The following is a 24,093-nucleotide window of genomic DNA, read 5'->3' as shown; positions in this document are numbered from 1 at the left end:
TAAGGCTTAAATCTGTAAGAATACAGTGTTTAAAACTGTTGATTCATCTATAAAAGAGTCGAATCATAGTGCTTCAAACGAGTCGCCTTGATACCGACTCATTAGGTGTTTCGCCATGACGTACGAACGAAACAAAGTTTTTCACGTGCACGCGCAAACCCGGGAGATTTCAAACCTGAGGCCCCGCCCTCTGACGCAGTAACCCAGACACACACACACACACACCCACAAACACACGCACACCCACAAACACACGCACACAAACATGCCGGTCGATTGAAGTCACACTGCAGATGGATATATTGAGTCTCTACCCAAAGATGAAACATCAGCATTATAACCAAGCAGTTGGAAACTTCTGGAAGCTACATGCTACAAAGAATACTTCATCTGAGTTTGTTAAAGGAAGGATCAGTAAAGAGTAACTGATGGACGTCAGGATGGGTTTCTTCCTACATTTCTCAAGTGTAAGTACGTGCGGTTAAAGTTGTTTCCTCGTTTACTCTAGCTTGCAAATGTATTTAGTTGTGATTTGTTACTTGTAACCGCGTGTACTGTATCAGGTTAACTGGATATATTATCTTATCGCGTGCAAAGTCACGTTAAAAACGCGACGCGTGCTGTTTGTTTATGGAGCTCCGTGCTAGAGTTCTGCTCCCGCGATTTATTCGGAAATGTATTCCCGCGCCGCAGAAATCTGGCGCGGGGAGAGAGAGAGAGAGAGAGAGAGAGAGAGAGAGAGAGAGAGAGAGCGAGAGAGAGAGCGAACGAACGAACGAGCTTTGTGTACTTTGTGCTGTGTGTATGTGTTTATACAGACATCTTGGCTGTCTGGACTGTATACTGGGTGATATTTGGTTGTGTTCTCCGCTCTAGCGGGACCGGGCGCGGCGGGCAGAAAACGGAGCGGGTTCTCAGGCTAAAACCTGGCGGGTGCGGGCTGAAGCGGGAGCGTTGTCATCCGGAGGTGTGTGTGTGTTTTTGTGTGTGTGTGGTATGGCGAGTACACGACTGTCTCCTTCGTTAGGTTATCCGTGGCACTATCCACTCGCCATAGTGTGGCAGCTAAAGTCAACGCCTACACTATCGAGCGTGTATGAACTGTGATTACTTTTTAAATTGCTGATTAGCTATTGGCCATTTCCCTCTCTGACTGAAGGCAGTCGACCAATCGCGACAGACTGTCATCGGCCCAATCAGCGCAGATTAGCTCCGCGCTAAGGAGGGGTTTGGGAACAAATGAATCACTGGACGATTCATACAGGAGTCGCTGGGATAATTAGATAAAAATAAATGCAGATTATAAGACCATGAAAGTGTTTTTTGACCTTGCATGCATATTAGACTGTTGTTGGAGACCCTTACAACCAAGATATGACCTTATTTCATGTATAATATGGGCTCTTTAAATATCATCTAAAAGCTGAAAAACTAGAAATTTTCATATTACTAATCCAAAATTACTCTTAGATAGGTTTGTTGAATGATATTTGCTAAATGTTTTCAATGAAGAAGATCTCTACTTAAGAGACTAATTATTTTTGGCATAAAATGAAAATCAATCATTTTAACCCATACAGTTTATTTTTGGCTATTCCCAAAACTTACCCCTGCAATATAAGACTTGTTTGTGATCCAGGTTCACTTATGTTTTTACTTTAAAGGGTACCTATGGTGTTTGGACAGAAACATGTTTGAGTATAGTGTATAGGAGGTCAAATTGGAGGTCAAATCGGGGTGATATAAACAGTCCTTTTTTTAAAATTTAATATTGTGTCCGTCCTGGGTATGTGTGTGTGTGTCTGTGTGTGTTTGTGTGTGTGCGCGTGAACTTTGTAATGACATTGTATGTGACTCATCGTTGTAACTTAACACTGCAAATGCATCAAATACTCATTGGTTAAGATTTTACTGTAGTATTTCTCACAAACACCACATGTGATCTGCTTCCTTTATGTGTGTTTGATTCATAATACATCTGTAAAAAGGGGTAACCTAGGTGCCCTTTAAATGATTAAATGTAAAGAAAATATACTAGCATATATATTACATTTGAGTTTGGATCAATTTTCAACAACCATTATTCCAGCCTTCAGATCCTTCAATTTCCAAAATCCATGATCAATTGTATGTATCCAAGATGAATCAAATGAATATTAACAAAGGTTTTGAACATAATGTGTATGTTCATAAAAATGCTTATCTCCTCATAAACTAGCTAAATGAGTTTCCTTGCAGTAAACAAACTCACCAACTAAATAGCATCATTAACATTCTCATTTACAGTTTAATATGATAAATAACTATTTGCTTATGCTGTACAAATGTAATTTGAACACCTTAAACTCAAGGTCTAAACAAACTAATTTCCATACTGTAATTAAACCACTCTTGTGTTTCTTTAACTTGGAAATACATTAATTCTGCTAAGAATTACTGAAAGAGATCAAATGAGACAGTTGAAGAAGAGAGTATCTCACTTTTTAAATCCTCATTGGCTTTGGCTTCACATCAAATGTTTTGATTAATCTGAAAGCAGTTTGATTTCATTCAAGGCAATTTCCTTAAACTCCTGAGATATTTCCAAGGCCACTAACAATGTGAGCAGTCACTGTTAAACTAATTCCTGTATTAATACTTGAATCCAGGCTGCTAAAGAGTGTTATCCTGCAGCTTGTTGCACTGTAACACTCAATGACATCTCATTGACATATCTTATGTGTGCAATCAAGAAAACTGTCATTTTAGTTGATTTCCTGGTTTTGCTCTATATGTCTACATTTACAGTATTCATGAGTGTAGTTCACACCTTTTCCTGGTTTCCTAAAGTTCCCCCTGGTTCTGAGCACATGGATTATGATACATTTTTATACTGAATATTGCAGTGATTATAAATGATGTATCCAAATTAATAAAAATATTGTACTATTCTCAGCTGATGCATTTTCTGAAGGAAACCAATGTATTTACATGATTCGAATTTGCATTGTAGCGAAAAATGGACCTGGAAACTGGAAATGCTGCAAAATTAGAATGAACTTCTATTTCCTTTCTTTGTCCTATAAATATGAATGAAAGTCAAAAGAGTCAAAGGAACTAAAAGTTTAGTCTGACCACACTTTAAAGTCAGCATGTAATTGAAGTTTTTTTTTCTCATATTGTGAAATATTTTTAAGTGAAAAAGCTTTTGGTAAAGATCTGATGTAGGACGGGATTTGATTTCATCCTTCAGTTTGGATCTTAAGAAATGCCATTACTAACTACACAGACAATTGTGGAATATTTATAGAGCCCCACTTTCCTCGAAGTGGAAAGGGAGGTTAATAGTTTAATAACAATTATGATTAGTGCACCTTTTATGATTTTTTTTTAAAGGTGCACTGATAAATCACCTGTATACTTAAAGGCACAGTATTTTGGGAGCAACAAAAGCAGTGGAGCTTTTATTATGCCACAGTGGGCCGCTTCTTGTTTTTTAGTCATGGAAGAAGCAGTGCTTTTTTTATCATTCTAAATACACTGTACAGTCTAATTAAACATATTAAAACGTCCTTGTTGTTTCCTTGTTTTCCAGAAAACCCAACCAGATTTTGAAGATTTGTGATATGATTAGCATGCCCACACAATACATGGCCCATGTCACTTGTCACTAGTTAAAATGACCTACAGTTGAATTCAGAATTATTACCCCCCCTAAATTGTTAGCTACCCCCCACCCCCCGGTTATTGTTTTCCCCAATTTCTGTTCAACGGAGAGAATATTTTTTAACACATTTCTAAACATAATAGTTTTCATAAACCATTTTTAAGCACTCATTTATTTTATCTTTGCATGATGACAGTAAATAATATTTTACTAGATAATTTTAAGACACTTTTATACAGCCTAAAGTGACTCAACTTGATTAATTATGTTAATTAGGCAGGTTAGGGTAATTAGGCAAGTGGTTGTTTGGTTTGTTTGTTGTTTTTTATTTTGGCTAGAATAAAAGCAGTTTACATTTAAAATAATAATAATAATACTAAGTCCACTGTTATACAATGACTTGACTAATTATTATAACTTAATCTAATGAACCTAGTTAAGCCTTTAAATTGCACTTTAAGCTGATTACAAATATCTTGAAAATATCTAGAACTGTCATGATGGCAAAGATAAAACAAATGAATTATTAGAAAATAAGTTATGAAAACTATTATGTCTAGTAATGTGTTACAAAATTAGTCTTTCCCTTAAACATAAATTGGGTAAAAAATAGAGGATGACTAATCATTTTAATTTCAACTACTGTATATATAAGTCAGCAAAATACTGTATATAATACTATTCTAGTATTTTTGGGAAAATTTAATGAAAAGAATCTTACATATTTTGCATTTAAGTACTATGTAATTTTATGACAATTTAAGAGTTCACATTTAGCTGATGATTGGTTATAAAGCTTGTTTGGCATACTGTCCCAGGAGAGAGCCCTGAGCTCATAAGATCCTCGAGCTTGAGGCTCTCTCCAGTTTGCAAGGCGAGAGGGGAGTTTAAGCTCAGATATAGATCTCCCCTGCTGTAGTAGCTAATGAACAGATAGGGATTGCTCTTAAGACATTGCTACTTACTAGGAGCATAGTGCCGATTTGGATTAGTCAGTTAACTTAAGTTGCATGTTTTTGGATGGTGGGAGGAAACCGGGTTGCCCCGAGGGAAACCCACGTGAGCACGGGGTGAACATGTAAACTCCGCACAGAAACGTTGGCTAGCTTGGTAAGGACTAGAACCAGTGACGTTCTTTCTGTGAGGCAACAGTGCTAACCACTGGATCACCCTGTCACCTATAGGAAAGGTGGAGGAGTAGTAGTGGAAGGGGGATTCTTCAAACAAAGATGGCTGTTAGACAGAACTTAGGGTATTTTTAGTGGCTTAGGAATCATCTGATTGGTAAATCATAAATTTGGATGATGCATGACCAGCTGCAAGCAATCATAAGCACATGACCTTCTCGAAATAAGGTTATAAATAAACTTCACTAAATGTGAATTTTGATTTCATGTAAACCAAATAAACTCAAAGATCAACCACTGATAATAAACCTGCACTTTTGCTTTGAAGGTCAGCCTGAGATTGATGCTCCAGTCAAGGGTTTGGTTGATAAGGAGGGAGGGATGGTCACTCTCAACTGCTCTGCTCTTGGTCATCCTGCTCCACAATTCATCTGGACACCTTCTGGCAAAGAGGTGCGTGTATGTGTGTGATGCGTGTGTTTCAAACAAATTAGGAAAACTGTTTTCACTGTATATTTGTAATGTGATTGATCTGCGTGTGTGTAGTCGGTGACAGTAAAAGGGAACAGGGTGATCAGCACAGTCACTCTTGAGGCCACAGCTGCAGTTCTGAAGGACGGTGTGATTTGTGAAGCGTACAACACTCATGGAAGAGACAGCAAGAACTTCGAGGTGAAACTAGGTTAGTGCAAACAGGCTGAAGCTGTGTTTGGATTGGACTACTGTACTCAGGAAATTACTGTTCCAAATAACAGTGCTGAGGAAATATTGGACAGAACACAGTCATGTTGAGCTCACTTGCATTGTTTTCTAGTTTTGGTTTAGTTGCACAAAAAGTATGAGAATATATATATATATATATATATATATATATATATATATATATATATATATATATATATATATATATATATTTATATATTTATATATTTATATATATATATATATATATATATATATATATATATATATATATATATATATATATATATATAGTATGCACAGTTGAAGTCAAAATGACTAGTCATATGAAAATTGTATTAAAATTTTCCAAAGTTCTGTACCCAACACATGTTTACCTGTTATTGGATACAAGTATTGGTTGCGAGGAAATAAATTGACTAGCACTGGGGGTTTATGAGTTAGTGAAGTAAAACATGTGCCCGAATAATTAGTGTATCATTTTGCTGTGGTGTCCTCTGATAAAACAGGGACTAAACTGAAGAAAGTGAGCGGGTGAGTGAAATTCTCTGGTAAGATGATGTAACGCTAGAACAGCGGGACATCCGTGACTTCTTTTCTCACTTTTTTCACAGCTTTTATTCTCGTGCACTGATCCGTATGCTAAATTGTACAGTTAATTAAAGTGGTCTGTGGTATGGCCCCAACCCCAGTTCAACATGCTGAAGTGGATGAACAGCCAACTGCATGAGCCCGACTAGACTCTTACCAACGGCCCAACTTTGACAGATGGCCGACAGCCATTCTGGTGTTACAGCCTTTAGAAGAGTATAAACAGACTATAATAATTGTCCATTCAGTTTTATGTGAATTCATAATATGCTGAAAATGCAAAGCATAAAAATTCTGTCTCAGTGGTTTGTTGATTTTAGGAAATGTAATTATTTTAGGAATAAATTATTTTAGGTTTGTTGATTTTAGGAAATCTAATTATTCATAATGATTGAATGATATATCATGTGCATTATTAATTGTTTATCATTATACATTCCAATATGTTTGATCAATATTTGATCAATTTTGTGCTTGCCACATATCAAAGAGCTTAGCTTACGCTTGTGATTTTTGCATCCATCCAAGTGCTTGGCTGAACTTGTACAGCTCTTAAATCATAAATCAGAAAAAAACATATTGGGCCCCAAGAAGAAGAAGGTCATATGATTACTACTTAAAAAAACAAGTTCTCCAAACATGCATCTAAGACAATAGTCTCAAACTCGATTCCTGCAGGGCTAGGAATAGACTACTGGAGAATATTAAAAAAGTTGTCAGTTTGATGTTGGAGCAAAAATCTGCAGAGCTGTGGTCTTCGAGGAATTGAGTTTGAGACCATTGTCGTAGATGCATTCATGGAGAACTTGGTGTGCTTTTTAGCTGTAGTCATCACATAACCTTCATCATCTTGGCACCCAATATGTATCTTAAGAATAATTTACAAGGTGTAATATTTTCAGAAAAGCCAAAGAATTGCTTATAACAAACTGGTACTTCCCATTTTTGGCAGAGCTTATATGTCTATATTTTCTTATGTGGTTAGGGCATTAGTAAGATTGTCTACCTTTCTCAGAAATATAGCATCTTGTGCCAGTAGTGTTCTAATGGATATCTACATATACTGTATATCAGCAACTTTATTTAGTCTATTTGCAAGGTCACAGTGTGCTATACTTTAACACAAGCTTCTTAACAAAGAGACTTCGGACACCATAATGTATAAAAGGAAACATTGATGTTTCCTGCCCCAGTTCACAGTCTGCAAACTGTTGGATTCACACCTCTGTTCTTAACTTCTGCATTTGAGGTTAATTCTCTTTAGTACTTTAACTCTAGTTTAATTAGTTTAAAACTAGTTCAATCTGACTCTTTGATAAGTATAATTACTTTCGACTTTAATGTAGTTAATTATACTCTCTAATGGTTCTATGGGTTTACATTAGTATCCTAATTTGCTCTTTCGTCTTATTGATTGGAATGCTGTTGACCAAATTGATTGTATTTGTGATACCACTGCTTGTTTTGAAATATTAATGTTACAGTTTTAAATTATTGTCCTCCTTATTGATTATTATAATAGTCAACATTTGCATTTTATTCCAACCCAATCCATCCAACAAGCATTCAATCTTATACGTATCTTAATCTTTAAAAATAAATAAATAAATAAATAACAACACATCATGTTACTTTCCTTAAAGGAACTAAATAACACATTTATTTACTTTATAAGTTACTTAAGATTGCAATATATTACTTTTAAAAGTAACTTTACCCAACATTGATCACATGAATCAAATTATTTCAAAATTGAGAAATTTGCCAAAAAAAGTTTATAGTTTCAGTCACTTAATAACAATTTGTTGTTTAACATCTCTATCATAAAAGAGTTGTCAATTATTGTATTTGTGTACTCTTTCACAGAAGTGCTGCACTGAAATTTATACTTGGGTTTCTGTGAGAAATAAAGCTTACTGTATTTTTAACTGATGAAAAGAACATTTGCAGTTTTTAATTTACTCCAACCAAATAAAATGTAAGCAAGTCCTACGCAGACAATCTACTATTGTTCACAATACAATGTTTATGAATCTTAGCTTTGAGGCAATAAAAATAAAACTGTGGCTTATTGGTTGCAGCATCTTCAGGTCTTCTTAACATAATAAACCACAAAATAAATCCGCCTTGGAATGCTAATCAATGTTCAGAAGATTATTGACATTATTACCTAAATTATTATTGGGTAGGCTCTGTGTAGAACCACTTTTGATACTTCTGCATACAAAAAGCTTATTTTGTAGCACACCATTCCAAGTAAACTTTATGCATCAACAAACAAAGATTTACCCTCAAAACATAACCATTCTCTTAACATTTTTTTCTCTCTCTCTGTGCAGATCAAGCAAAACCCACACCTGCCAATTCTGACAGAGGTAGACACTTGTCCCAGCTCTCTCTGCTCCTTCTCTCCTTCTCAGGACTCTTTCTTGTACACACTCTGTGATCTTGCTCTCCAGCCCTTTACACTGTATATTATGTACTGTTACCAATCACTGTGTATATTGTATATTGTATTACGTATGTGCTCTTTGTATGATTGTCCGTCCTCTATTTTGTTGATGCTGCACCTTTAACTTTTCCTTCACTGGGGTCAATAAAGGATTCTGTTCTATTTTACTATCCTCTCTTTCCTTCCTCTTTGTGTCTGTCTCTTAATACCGTTGTCTTTTCCGTCCATCCTTGAGTGCGTTGACAAGTGTGTCACTTCTCTGGTCACTCTAGTGTGTGTGTGTTTGTGTGTGTGTGTGTTTGTGTGTGCAGGTTTATGTGATTTACAAGGACACAGAATTGTATAATGACATGGGTATGACCTAGTCGTACTCTATTATGGTGATTTACGAGGACACGCTTTGTCTTCTTGTAATGCAAATTGCTTAAAAATCTTAACAGGGCCTTTTGACCTTCAGATTTTGCTACTGGTTTCATATAAGGGTTTGGTTTATGGGTAGGAGTAAAGTAAGGCCATGTAAAAAGCGTTTTTTGCATAGTAAAAATGCTGTGTTTCCACAATTCCTTCATGTTGTCCCAACCCAAATCGATTAAGTAATTGATTTAACAAATTTGAGTGGATAAAAATAAATAAGTGGTCCCAAAAAAATCTCAAGAATAGTTTCAATTCATTTAAAATAAGTAGTTTGAACGAGCTGCAAAAATATTTTTTGGAATACACAGTATACAGCAAATTCAGAAGAATTAAAGAAGTTATATCTAATACCTCTTTAGACCTTTTTTAAGACTCTTTCCAAAGTCTTTTCCAAAGACCTCATCGCCACAAGTTTAAAACTAACTTAAGGTGCTTTCACACCTTTGGAGTGATTATTTTGTTCCAAAAAAGAGATGAAAATTGTTGCAATGTTGCACTTTGTTCTTGGTCTGGTTTGCTTTCACATGACAAAGTTTTTAAATGGACCAAAATAGCTAAAACATGTCAGGTGCGAATAAACTCACCTCACATTGGTCAGAGTTTCATGATTTATTTTTAAGAGACCTCCTGGGTTGTCATGTGTCCTTATTTTATTTTACATTATAAAGAAAAATAACAGATAATCCAAGACCAAGGTCAATTTTAACGGATAAACAGCTATCATTAATAGTTAACATGCTTTCAGTTTTGTATTTGACATGAGATGCACATTCACTGGTAGGAATGACATTCCGCCCTACTCATAATTCTGTCTTCATATAGCCATATATGCCTATTACACTGTGATAAAACCAGGTTTGGATCGTATTGCTTTCTCACTACAATCAATCCGCTCCAGAGTTTGTATCGTCGAGTCGAGACCGCCTCATTTGGTGCAGAGTTCCACACAATTTATTCCTGATGTCCCAACACAATTAAGTAAACTTCAAAAAATTAAGTGGATTGAACATAAAACAATTAAGTTGTCTCAAATTGTGTTATTTCAATTACCTTTAAATAAGTAGTTTGAACAAGCTACAAACATATACTGAAAAAAAGAATTTTGCTGCTTGTTCAAACTAAATATTTAAAAAGAGTTGAAACAACACAATTCTTAAGATTTTTTGAGACAACTTAAATATTTTAATCAGTTAGATAAATAAAAAAAGACAAATTTGCAATCATTTTAAGTGGTGAAACATACCACATGCTGTACATTACTTGATTCTTTAGTTTACCCCAGACAAAGAACAAAAAATAATACCACTGAAAAAAATTATCCAGAGATGACTCGTTGAATTTACTAAATTTTTTTACGTAAGGTGGTTGTAAACTATTTTTTTGTGTTGAATTTAAACAAACAAATTAAGTTAAACTTTATTAAACTTAATTTGTTTGTTTATATTCAACACAAATTAATTGTTTGCAACAGTTCTGCAGGCAACACTTTTTTCAGTAATGCAGTAATTGTGCATAGAGTTAACAACAAATCGAGTGGGATTGCATAAGTAAACTAGAATCCAACTATTTGCCCAGACAATGATTCAATGATTCATTCTCCCTAAAAAATCAAAAAAAAAAAAAAAGTATACGATAAAAAAAATATTATAAAAAATGTAATAACTTGGAATACCTTTAGGATTTTTAAATAAATTTGAAGGGCCTTCATTTTCTCTAAGTTGAATGATTAAATAATTTATGACTCAGCTATCATCTTTTCACACTTTTTAGCATGTTACAGACACTCTGGTGTAAAATTCATTATGCATATAAAAAGTCCTCGTAAACCATATATATACAAGTTTGTTTGTGTGTATGCGTGCAAGTGTGTGTGTTCGTCTTCATCTTGGTGGTGTGCCTTGTTGCGTGTTAATGATTATTTTCATGTGTGCTGTTCAATGGGACTCAACTTTCTCTTTCCTATAATGCTGCTTGAAGGAAATCCTGACTTTAAAACAGGTCTGTATAACCCCTGCTGCTTCTCTGTCTTTGCATGATGTGTAAAACACTGTCTGTTGCTTTCAGATCTTTTTTTTTTAAATCCTGACATTATCTATCACTGATTCCTTTATGGGTCTCCCGTTAGCACTCAGCAAAAGAACAATTCCTTATTGTTCTTGTTTACTTCCTCCCCACCCTTTTCAACACACCCGTTCCCCTTCCGTGTGCCACTTTCTCTTCCTGTCCGGCCAAAACTCTTCTGCACGCTCACCATTAACCAGTACCCTCTCTTGTTGTTGGTTCTCCTCAGTGGAAGGAAAGCAGGGCGGTTCGAGTTCTGTGGTGATCGCTGTGGTGGTGTGTGTCCTGCTGCTGCTCATCCTGGTGGCTTCGCTCTTCTTCCTTAATAAGAAGGGCAAACTAGGCTGCGGGAAGAAGGACCAGAAGGAAGTGTGAGTGGCACATACTGGGATCATTGACTTAGCAGGACATAAAGCTGTATAGTTGTTTGTAACTCTTCTTTGTGTGTCATTTCTTTGTTCCAGGGCTTCTGGAGGAGTGAAAGATAATATTGTGGTGGAGATTAAGCCCAGTGAGAAAAGCAAGGAAGAGGCTGGTCTGCTAAAGCCTGCAGAACAGGTGAGCGATCAAAGAAAAATATATATATATATTAGGGATGTAACGGTATCAGAATTTCACGGTACGGTAATACCTCGGTATGAATGGCACGGTACGGTATTTATTGAATCATTTACAGGAAAAACAAAACTAATGAAAATACCCCAAAAAAGTGCCAAAAGTGTTTATTTACCTTAGCACTGAACATATCAATGACAAACAAATTAGCCATCTATCTGTAAGCTTTGAAACAGGAACTTCAATTTTTCAATTTTAATAACAAAAAATCATTAAACCATGTAAAAAAATAAAGTTTCAATTTAGTATTGTTGAAAACTCATCACATTCAACATTTAATCACTCACTCACTCACTTGGATAGAGATGGGTTTTAAGGAAAATGATATAACTATAATCTGGTAAAAGCTGGTATCTCTGGGCATTTACAATGTCCCCTGCAACAGAAAAACCCCTCTCATTTGGGACTGAGGTTTCTGGGACAGATATGACTTGGCCCAGGTTGACAGCAGTGGGTAACGTTGTGCATTGTCTTTCCCCAACTTGAGAGGACAAGCCATGAGTGAGATAGAGGTCTCTTTGCGGTACAAGTCAATGTCTGCATCAATCTGAACAGTGTGCTGTATTCTGCAGTCCCCATGACTGTTATTAGTCGTATTCCCCAACTTGCAGGCAAGTGCACACATAGGGCTCAACCTGTGCAGTGCACATGCCCTTTTTAGTCTTGGATAGAAAGTGCCCTTTCAAAATGATCAAAAGGGCCCTTGCGATGCGACACACCCTCCGTCCTGCCCGACGCAACAACAACGCTATTCAGTACGCGTCAACAACAACACCCCCAACCGAAATGCTTCCACACATCCGATTTAAAACCCGCTTTAGGTTTGATCATTTCCAGCTCTTTTTCATTCCCGCTACAAGCAGCACACTCCATTTCCGCATTACTGGATCTGTAGCGACAACAGACCGCAAAGGATGATGGCCCCGCCTGGGCTAATGGGAATTGTAGTTTCCGCTACCTTCCGGAAGCTTCATTCGCCTGAGCAAATTTTCTCAGAAGACCTATAGTTTCACCGAGTCATGCGACTACGGTAATATTGAAAAAAATTGCTATTGCGGTATGACGGTATTTACAATACCGTTACATCCCTATATATATATATATATATATATATATATATATATATATATATATATATATATATATATATACACTCATACACAAACACACACACACACACACACACACACACACACACACACACACATATACACTGTTAAAGTCTTATATCTTTTATTTTGGCAAGAATAAAAGCGATTTATAATTTTTAAAAAACCATTAAAGGTCAAAATTAGCCACTTTAAGCTATATTTTTTCAATATTCTTCAGAACAAACCATTGTTATACAATAATATGCCTAATTACCCTAACCTGTCTAGTTAACCTAGTTAAGCCTCTAAATGTCACTTTTAATTAAATAGAAGTGTCTTGAAAAACATCTAGTCAAATATTATTTACTGTCATCATGGCAAAGATAAAATAAATCAGTTATTAGAAATGAGTTATTAAAACTATTATGTTTAGAAATGTGTTAAAAAAATCTTCTCATCTGTATATCTGATTTTAAGCATGTATTAACTAGTAAGCTTTCCTCTTTCACAGTGTTAAAACAAAGAAGAGAAACAAAGGAGAGAGACAAACAAAAACAAAATCTCCAGAGATGTGGAGGAGGACATGTTGGAATTAAGAGTGTTCTGATGGAGGACGAGAGAGAAGATGGAGGCAAGAGAAGATAAATTCAGTTTAGCTGTACAGTTTTTCTTTTTTTTTTTTTGTAGGAGGGGCTGTGATTTTTTAACTGTGGGTGGGTTTTAGTTTAGAGGGGGGAGGGGCAATACATGTAAATCTGGCATTATTTTGATAAGGGTATCTACTGTGTCCTAACTGTGTAATCAAACCAGTCTTTGTCCAGTCTGAACAACTGTATGAAGCTCATCTTGAGCGAAACTTAAAGCAGTTTTACCCATAACACATCAAAAAAGAGACTGTGGACACTGGATGTTGCGTTCCCTCATACTGCACTGCACCCTGGTTATGTCTGGTAGTACATGTTGTTCAATAGTAAAGAACAGACTCTTTTGTGCATCCACACTGCACTCACGGTGCACGTTTGATTGTAAACTGAATTCATGTCATTATGCAAAGAAATAAGCCCAACAGACTATTGTACTCTTTGCTCATAAACTGCATGACCATTTGTGGATGTACCATACACACACCGTCCCTTCTGTGCTGGTAAAATGATCACGCTTTATCATTCAGACCAGCTTTTGTACAGTCAAAAATTCACACTGCAAAAAAAATATTTTCTTTTTATCTTGTTTCTAGACCAAAATTCTAAAAATTATTTTCTAGACAAGAAATATTGTTTTGTTTTCAGAAATAATGTGTCAGAATTAAGTCATTTCCTTAAAATAATCTAAAATAATAAATGCAGTAAAATAGCAAGTAAAATAAATTTACTTCAAAGCTCAAACAATAATATTTCGCTTATCCCATTGGTGCATTATTTTGCTTGTTTTAAGAAAAAAAAACTTAATTAATTTTGACATATTATTTGTAAAAACAAGACATTTTTAACTTGTGTATTTGTTAAATGCTTCTTGTTATAAGTATTTTTCTACATTTGGGAAAAAAACAAGACAAAAAAGTACACAAGAAATCTTTCTTTTTTTTTTTTTTTTTTTGCAGTGGATGTTTTTCCTTCGGATATGTTAGATCCTGGCCTAAACACCACACCACAAAATCCCACACTTTTATATTTCGAGCTAAAACCAAAAGCCAGTGGTGCCACTAACAAACAAACAAACAAACAAACAAAATGCCTGAGAATCACTTAGAAACCTTGTAGCTCAGGTCTGAGAGTAGTGGAATTGAACTAACTGGATCATCTAATTTCCTTTGAACTGCACTGAACTCTGTTTGACAGCCCAAACACGTTCACAGACCTCAGGCTTACTGTGTAATTATGAAGCATGGGTTAGCAATGGGACAGGTCAGGCCTAACTTCTTTAAAATGGCTCCTGACAGTATTACGTATGATTGGGTTATATATTGTCAACTCCACCTCTCTTTTCAATTATTCAAGTGCTAAAATGAAATGGGGAAATATCTATGTAATGAGCACAAATTATAATGCACATGCTGTCCCTATATATCTTTCTGCCTTTTTTTAACAAAAGTTATTCATATCAAGTAGGTTGTCATTATTTATATTTAGAAAACAAATCTAATTGAACACATTTAGACTTTTCTTAAAAATTAGATCTGTTCAATCTGTGCTTAGATGTTTGTGTGAAACCTCTTAGACATTATGCATAAAGGCAAAGTTCACCCAAAAATGAAAATTCTGTCAAACAGTTTTTCTATTTTGTATTTTGTTTAAGCTAAATGAAGATATTTTAAACAATGTTGAAAATCTGTAACCACTGACGTCCATAGTATTTGTTTTTCAAGTCAATGAGCACTTTCTTTAGTATATATTCAAGTATAGTGTTCAACAGAAGAAAAACTGCAGGCAGAGGACGTCATATTACATCGGGACATTGGATTTTGTTTGGAAATAAAATTGGGTTGACATCAGTACCCCAACATCAGGCCGACATCAGTGTCCAAAGTCAGACCTAAAATCTACCAAATATCCACATCTAATCATGTTACACCTTGACGTTGTGTAGACGTTACCACTATGACATTTATCTGACGTTGGATTTTGGTCACTTTCCAACACAACCTGAAATCAACTAAATATTAACATAATGTGACGTTTTTATTGGACATCAAAATAAAGTTGTCCTTAGACGCTGGTTAGACACTGAATTTTGGTCATCTGACGTCACAACCTAAATATAACCTAATATTAATGTCTTATGATGTTGTGTGCCTGCTGGGAAAACAACAACAAAAAAAACCTCAATCTGGTTTGGAACAAGTCAAGTAAAGTCGAGTAAATGACAGAATTCTCATTTTTGGGGGGTGAACTATCCCTTTAAAATGGACAGTTCAATCAAAACTGATTTGTCACCATTTATGCAAATCAAACAAGTTGACTTTGTCTTCAGTGGAGCACATAAAAAGGCTTGAAAAAGTATTGCCATATTTTGTTTTAGAGTCAATCATTTTATGGCTTGGAGTGACAATGATACTGTGAACTGTCCTTTTAAATTCTTAGAGAAGAAGATAAACATGAACATTTGTTACAATTTAAGGCAGAAGTGTCCAACCTCGGTCCCGGAGAGCGGGTGTCCTGCATATTTAAATTCCAACCCCAATTAAACACACCTGAATTAGCTAATCAAGCTCGTTTTACATATGCTAGAAGCTTCCAGACTGGTGTGTTGAAGGAAGTTGGAGCTAAACTATGCAGGACACCTGCTCTCCAGGACCGAGTTTAGACGCTCCTGATTTAAGGGATTGGGCCAGAATTAGTTTTCACTGTTAGTAATCTGCTTTTTGTTATTTATCAATATTGTTATTCGTCACCATTATCATTTGCTTATTGTTTTCTTTAAACCAAAAAATATGATTTAAGAAAAACATATGGTGTAAATTCATTTCTTCAAGCTTGTATATGATGTTCTGTTTTTTTCGCATATATATGTATCTTGTTTCTAAGTCAGTAAAAGCACACTGTTGTTCAGGTGGCACAGCTGGAACATTCTGGAATCACTGTATTGTTGGAAACCCTGTCATTTTTTCCCAGGCCCTGTTCTTAAACAAAGCCGTGGACCTTGTTATTTGCTTCAAATAACAGATTCCCAAATCTGCTGTTCTTTCAGTTGGGTTTTCTGCGTGTCAGTGCACACCCAGGGACAAATTTACAGACATTTCCACAGTTTCAGAATACTATCACAGACTGTGATTCTCTTTAACAACAAAACAATGATTCCAGACTCTCTAGACAGAAGGTAAAAGGGTTAGTTCACTCAAAAAAATTAAATTAAATAATCATTTAGTCAAGTGTTTCTCAAATGGCATATGTCCTTCTTCCTTTTTGGGCCAAAATGAGATAATTGTAAAATAAATGTCCTGTCGTACTCATCCAAATGATAACAGCAACCACCATTAAACTTTAAAAAGTATGCTATGGTATCACTGGATGTTCTGTGTAAATGAGAAGTAAATTCCAAGTATTCAGGAGCTATATGATAGCATTTAATGAATAAAAAGTAAATTGTCATTTTTAACTGAAATCTAATGTGAATGTTTGTCATACTCAATGATATGAGATTATATTAGGGCATCATTTTGACAAATCATGCAAAAAAACAAACAAAAAAAATGCAAAATGCAAAGCCTACACTGTAAAAAAGTGTTTAGTTGACTTTACTTTTTAAAAAAGAGTAAACATGTTTTTTTAAATCGATTAATTTAAAAAGTGTGTAAACCATTTGCCTTAAAATTTAAGTCCCCAAGAAATCAAAACTAACCATATAATTTTGTTAGCTCACGTTGCTAGTTTTGTGGTGAACAAATTAATCTGTGCATGCCATTAAGAAAAAAAAGGTTTGCCCTTCTGATCTTTAATTGTAATCTGAAAATGCACTTCCTGTTTGATTTCAGTTAAATTGTCAGATTACGGACATCTTATCAGTTGGGTGTGGCTAACATTTAACTACTGTCAGTTTTGATAACAATCATAAATGGTGTGAAGGAGTTGTCTGTTAGGTTGTAACTACTCTCCACAAACCCTTCTGAATGAAACGCCTACTTTACTACATCCATTCAGCCTATAGTAGAAAAAAATAAGCCACACCCACTGTTTTGTCATTTAATTTTCCATTTTTCTAGGGACTGTGTCAAAATACGAAACAAATTACAGCCGTAGCTTCTGGTTCATGGGGACTTAACTATGTGCCTAATTTTACAATTCAATTAAGTCAACCTTACCGTATGTTCACACCGAAAGCGGCGAGACCGTCCAAGGTCGCTCTGGTCGCCCTGGTGACAACGCTGTCTGCCTTCAGCTCTGGCGGCGAGAGCGTCAAAACTCGCTACATTGATCTCGTATTTAAAGGAGCGGTTGTTGCATATCAGTTACATTCCTGCATAAAACATGTTTTTAGCATGAAAATGTTGCACACTTCTTATCAAATTCATATAACAATGGAAGATCAAGTTGCGTGTGGTGTGACTTTGCTCTATTTGTCCAACATGTGTCCATATGTCTGAAATTTCCTGAAGCAGCTATACTGTTTTGTACTGTCACGTTGCATGAGATTCTCACTTTTTTAAAGATAAATATATATATATATATATAACATTAATGCAAATCAGTTTTCTCGCCAGTAAATTATTTAATGCATGTTCGTGTAAGAAAACATTGTAAATAATTGGAAATCAGGCAACCGCAAATCTTTAACCCTTGGGAACAACTGTGGTCGGAACCAAAGTTCACAGGTCTGTGTTCTCTGAACTCCGAACCGCGTCATAGCTCATTACCATAAAGTTGACTTGATTTCAACTGCTCCTCGCCGCTTATCGCTGCTGGCTGTCATTGAAAATGAATGACTTCTGGCTACTTTGACGCTCTCACCGCTTTCGGTGTGAACGTACGATAACACTTCGAAGTTACAAAGAGTTCACTCACTTGTTTAGGTAAGTTTAACTTGTAGCTTTTAAGACAGGTTTATTCACTTTTTTAAGTGAAGAAATTCCACCAAAAAACTATAGCTGTCTCATTTTAGAGGCTGCACCTTTTGAAGGGTGCATTCGAAGAGCGCTGCGTGATCATCATGGTGCTACAAAGGCAGTCTCATTTAAAAAAATAATAAAAATTGAAGGCTCTTTCAAATGTTGCCTTTAAATGTGTCTTTCATTTCCCAAGTAATGAAGGACACAATCTTCATCTAAAAAACATCCCAAAATTCATTGCACACTAAAAACGACACAACATTTTAAAAAGAAAACTCTGGAATAAATGTATGATTTAGGTTTTATTTTACTTGGTTATCTAAACACATTAAAAAACAAAAACAAAAAGAGTATGAAATGCCTTACTAAATAGTTAATTTATAGACAGTTTATGTGTACATGTATGGATCAAAGAAAATCCAGCTTCTGTAAACCTTGCTGTGCTTTCCGATCACTTAAAATAAGTTTTAAAATCACTTTGAAAATAAGTCATTATAAATTATTATCGCTTATCAATGGCAGCTCTTACCGTTGCTAGGTGATGAGATCTGTCCTTTGTAGGCTAGATTGTCTTTTTTCAAAATGCTCAGTTGGGCTTGTGTGGACTTCGAAGGACTCGCCTTTGAAGTCTGCATCCTTTAGAGATTGCAACCTCTGAAATGACACAGCTAATGTGTGCTGCTTTTTGTTTCTTTGTCTTTGTTTAAATATCTATATTGGAACTCCAGTTGACCTATTAAAGAGATAACATTTTCTTCTGGCAAACAAGAACTAAGAAACTAGAACTTTGTGAATTGTTACTTTGAAGATAAATGGTGGTCAGGATTTTTAATGCTATCTTAAATAGAAATAATGTTATATGCCATTCAAACAAAACGTCAGGTGAATGCCTTAATCTTTTGGGTGAATTATCCCTTTAAATACCATTGGGTGAGAGAATGAAGGGGACTGAGAAGAAATGAGGTGTGTAGAGAATAAAAGAAAGCTGTGCTTGGATATAAATTTATTATTATTATTTACCTACTGAGTCTTTTTGTGTAGTTGAGAGTGTTTTAATGAATCACTAGGTATTAATTGTCCACTAGACACATGGAACATGAGCTAAAACATCTCAGACACTGGAAACATGTGTGATGGCCAGTTGTGTGAAGGCCTCTGTCTCAGACTCAGATGTTTTTCCTAATGCATTTTTTCATATTTGCTGATTTCATTTTGCAAAATGTAGTCATATGTCAATGTGTAATTTTAGAGTTACATGGAATATTTACATACCAAGATAACTGAATGCCATTTTTTTTAGAAAATTGTGAAACAAAAAGGTTTTCCTTAAGAAAAATTTTGTGTCTTAACTACTGAATGATGATTCTGACAATTTCACTGGTTTTGCAAGAAAGAAATGCGCTGTTTTGAATAAGATATCATACTTTATGGATGTCTGCAACTGTTTATGCCCTTTAGGTATACTGTATATTTTGTGGTACGCACTTGTGAACTTTGTAGCTTGTCTTTTTCTGACTGGAACTGTGTAGAGTTTATACTGCCAAAAAAACAACAACAACAACAAATCCAAACTGTGTCATGTTTGTGTTTAAATTGTACACTTTCTGTAACCCTATAGGTATATTCATACTTTAAATGGCTAAATCAATTAGAATCAACACGGTTGCTCACTTTAACATTCGAGTTTCCCTTTGGGGTTTCAGTGTTTGTTCTCTACTTCTAATGACAGTTCAAATTTAACAGGCTGTAATCTTTTGGAAACGTCAGGGTAAGTGTATCATGCATGATCTTGTTAATCATTAAATGATGATGCGATTTTCCTATAGGGGACTTCTACATGTAAAGACAGTATTACCTTGGATAAGAGACACAAGCTTCCGTCATTTACAATTATTGCATTATGTAATCTGATAGTCGTGGGGTTTGGTTATTTCATCTTTGTGAGAATGAACCATCATATTTTGTGATGTGAGAATAGACACAATACAACAAAACTAAAGTGCTGTTAATCAACAATGCTGCAGATCACCTCACCAATATATATAATGCAACCCAGAATTTCTTTTTCAGTCTGTGGGTTCAATGTGATTCATTTTGTAGAACAAAACTATAGGAAAGTCTAAAATTTCTGAAATGTCTGCCACAGAGATTAGATTACTCTTAAATCAAAACCGTACAGAGACTTTCGTGTGAAAAGTGGTTTGTAGACAGACAGCACATGCACGTCATCTTTTTTAACACAATTTGTGGGGGTTGGTTCTCACACATACAGTGCTCAGCATACATGTATATACAGTTGAAGTCAGAATTATTAGCCTCCATTTGAGTTTATTTATTTATTTTTTATATATATTTTCCAAATGCTGTTTAACAGAGCAAAGGAGCGAAGACAAGAGGTTGGTTCCAAATGCAATTTTTAATGAAAAAGATTATTCGTGCAGGCAAAAACAAGGTCAAAAAACAAGAATTCGGGTATCATAAGGGGCATCAAAAATGCAAAAACAAAGCAGTGATCAAAGTTCAAAAAGTAACCAAACAATCATCAAAACAAAACAAAACTATGAACAGAATATGTAGACGACACTCTCTGAAACCATACAGGTATCGACAAACAAAGACTCGAACAAAGCCTTGACTGGTGTGTGAAATGTGTATAAATAGTCCAGACAATTCATGATGATGGTATTCAGTTGTGTGTGAATAAGGGTGAATGGTATCTGGTGTGGGCAATAGCATGCTGGAATATGTAGTTCCTGAATGACTGACTGAGTGTAGTATGCAAACGATCTTCCAGGAACAGATTGCTGGTTATGTGAAACAAACCATCATTATACAATAACTTAATTATCCTAACCTGCCTAGTTAACCTAATTAACCTCGTTCAGACTTTAAATGTCAATTTAAGCTGAATACTAGTGTCTTAAAAAATATCTAGGAAAATATTATGTAATGTCATCATGGCAAATATAAAATAAATCAGTTATTAGAGATGAGTTATTAGAACTATAATGTTTAGAAATGTGTTGAAAAAAAATATTCTCTTCATTTAACAGAAATTGGAGAAAAAAATATTAAACAGGGGGGCTAATACTTGAGGGGGGATAATATTTATGACTTTAACTATAAGTACACCCTTCACAAATCTATCTTTTATATTCATATTTTTATATCTTGAGCTTATCTAACTAAATAGCTTATGATAACAGTCCAAAAAAAAAAAAAAAAAAGAGTACACGCAAATTTATATGATATAGAAAAATATTAAATACAAATTTAAATAAAGATGAAAACTCGAGAAGCAAAAAAATAAATAAATAAATAAAACATTTGTTTGAAATTTTGTAGGTTGTAATTTATTTTCGCAATATTTTGCTTGAATTTAATCGTATTATATTTCAATTTCTAAAGATGTTTGGTGACTAAATTAAAATTTTAATAAATATATCTGTTTGATAAATCTGTTTTGTTATATGCACCAAAATACATTGTCTATATTCACTGAGAAATGGAGAAAAATATTCTTTTTCAAAATGGGGTGTACTCAGTTATGCTGAGCATTGTAAATGTACTCGGAAAATGTTTATTTGCTTAGTTGGTAAGCAGCAAAGCCTAAGCAAATATTTAGTGGGCCCAAAATATTTACTGTCTGATCGGCTGATCTGTTTACTATGTTGCTAAAGGTTTTTCATATAATCAGTATTATAATTCATGTGTCTGTAATCAATATTGCCTAATGTAAGTTTATATGTCAGACTTTTTCATAAGAATTGTGTGTTTTTATCTTGCAGTTTTGAGAAGAGTCAGAATTAAGACAATATAGAGAAACATGTCACAGTTGAGGGAAGAAAAATGACAGCACAAACTCTAAATCAGTCTAAATCAGAAGAAACTTAATTTTGAGAAAAATCATGAGATGATTTCGACTATTTGCAAAGAAAGGTGCATAATTGGTCATTTTTGCTGCTAGGGGCACACAGCAAACAAATGCATAGTTTGATTACATTGTAACTGACTGTGGAATCAAGGGATTTGTCTTCTTCGTTCTTCGTTACATCTTCAGAAATCATGACATCATCATGACAGAGTGTGGCTGAAAGACACTGAAATGAAATGAGACTGAAATAACTGCTGATGTGAGATGAGCAAGATGCAGCAAAAAGCAATGTAGCTTTTATTATGCCATAGTTTATAGCTTCCAGTTTTTCTGGTTGTGATCACGTGGAGAAGCAGCAATGTTTTATCAGACTAAATTCATTTTAGGACTTGTTATAATGCTTCTCTGTGCAGTCTAATAAAATGCACAACATTTCAAAAGCATATTTTGTGTCTCTCTGTTTCTTTTCAATCTGGAAATCTAGGCTGTATGAGATTATTAGCATGGCCACACAGCATACGGTCTGTGTCACTAGATGAAATGGAGTATACTGTATGCACAAAAAGTGTTGTTCAGCCATTGATAAATATCCAATGAAAGGTTTATGTGACTATTTTTAAGGTTTAATTTCACATCATCAATGTTGTAATGTAATTCAAATATAATCAGTTAAATAGACTTATTAATTAATTTAGTTGTTCAAGTGTAAAATGAGATTAAAAAAAACAATTGAATGCAAGCGCGGGGAGCAGCAGGCAAGCACAGAAACTCTATTGAAAATACTGTAGTAAAATAAATTCCCATATTTTAAACACATGACACAGAAAATAGAATTTAATTCAGTGCTTCTTGTCTGCTCTTGTACTTACTTTATATAAGATCTCTGTCTGGCAGTAAAAGTCGCTGATCTTTACAGAAGTCAGATCTTAAACATGGTGATTTTGTAATGGCATGACAGTTCACCTCAAGCACTTGAGTTGGCTTACTGAAAAATAAAAGTTTGTGTACATATACCCTATTGTTTATTTCTCTGAATCATACTTCTAAACATTTGGGATAATGTAAGTATATTAATTCAACAAAGTACACACCACTGTCCAAGAGATTTGTGGACTATTTTATTTTAAAAAATTGACATGTCGTGCCTTTAAAAGTTTGCATTTCAAATAATAGTTTATTTCCCTTTTCCCCTATCCTGTATAGTCAAAACATTGTGCTACTCAAAAAAAAAAAAAAAAAAAAAAAACAGCCCGGCCAAGCATCTCTCTGTTGCTCAACAGGCAACCAACCAGTAGTCTTTTGCAAAATCTGTACTCTCGTAAAATGTATTATCATGTGGATTACAATGAAGCGACTCGATTTCAAAAGAAAATTCAGTGAACGACTGTAAATTCACATTCCTGTTGACTGAGCTGTCAGAACGGAAGTGGGCTGTAGAATAATAATTGACCCTTTTTGCGTACTTTGCCAAGATTATACAGTATGCCATGTTGGAGTATGAGTAGTGCATTCTCAGTGAAAAGTACAGGTGTGCATTACAAGTACCTTCATGAATTGTGAACTCTGGTCACTTCCTACTCAAGAAAACCATAAGCCATAAACACATACCTCAGGTCTTTAGCACATTAGGACATCATTCATTGTTCATCTAAGGCTAAATTCTACAGTAATTTATAGTTAATGCTTGAATGTGTTGAATATATATATATATATATATATATATATATATATATATATATATATATATATATATATAATAGTATTTACTTAGTGCATACTTATTGAATATACTGTAATAAATACTGTAGTGTAGTGTAGTCTATTTTTGACTATTGTTAGACACCTATTGGATTTCCATACCAAATTTAGCTTTGTTTTATCTGACACGTCTATGTTTGGATGTCGATTAGATATAAGTTTGTTTATAAGATAATTAAATGTTTAATGCAGTGCTTTTATTTTACATAACTTAAGCATC

General features: G+C 34.7%; 1 protein-coding gene across 9 annotated transcripts in view; it reads left to right on the top strand.

Moving 5' to 3' along the window:
• The window catches only part of bcam (basal cell adhesion molecule (Lutheran blood group)), a 115,396-nt gene extending 93,954 nt beyond the window's left edge, over window positions 1–21,442 (top strand). The window contains exons 11-18 of one of the 9 annotated variants that reach the window (XR_015510620.1): window positions 5,102–5,226; window positions 5,320–5,455; window positions 8,406–8,441; window positions 10,910–10,930; window positions 11,223–11,364; window positions 11,458–11,551; window positions 13,211–15,835; window positions 15,991–19,806. Coding sequence is in view for 3 of the 9 variants with exons in the window: in NM_001365888.1 (NP_001352817.1) it covers window positions 5,102–5,226; window positions 5,320–5,455; window positions 8,406–8,441; window positions 10,910–10,930; window positions 11,223–11,364; window positions 11,458–11,551; window positions 13,211–13,216 (560 nt within the window). In the remaining 6 variants the exon portion in view is untranslated. Of the gene's footprint in view, window positions 1–5,101; window positions 5,227–5,319; window positions 5,456–8,405; window positions 8,689–10,909; window positions 10,931–11,222; window positions 11,365–11,457; window positions 11,552–13,210 lie in introns of those variants that run through there. The other 8 variants (XR_015510621.1, XR_015510623.1, XR_015510622.1 and 5 more) reach the window with 8 other exon arrangements.
• The last annotated feature ends 2,651 nt before the right edge of the window (window positions 21,443–24,093 follow it).

This window comes from Danio rerio, chromosome 16 (genome assembly GCF_052040795.2).
Source record: "Danio rerio strain M-AB ecotype USA chromosome 16, GRCz13ab, whole genome shotgun sequence".
In the NCBI taxonomy this organism is placed as follows: domain Eukaryota; kingdom Metazoa; phylum Chordata; class Actinopteri; order Cypriniformes; family Danionidae; genus Danio; species Danio rerio.
This window is presented reverse-complemented; position numbering and strand designations above follow the sequence as displayed.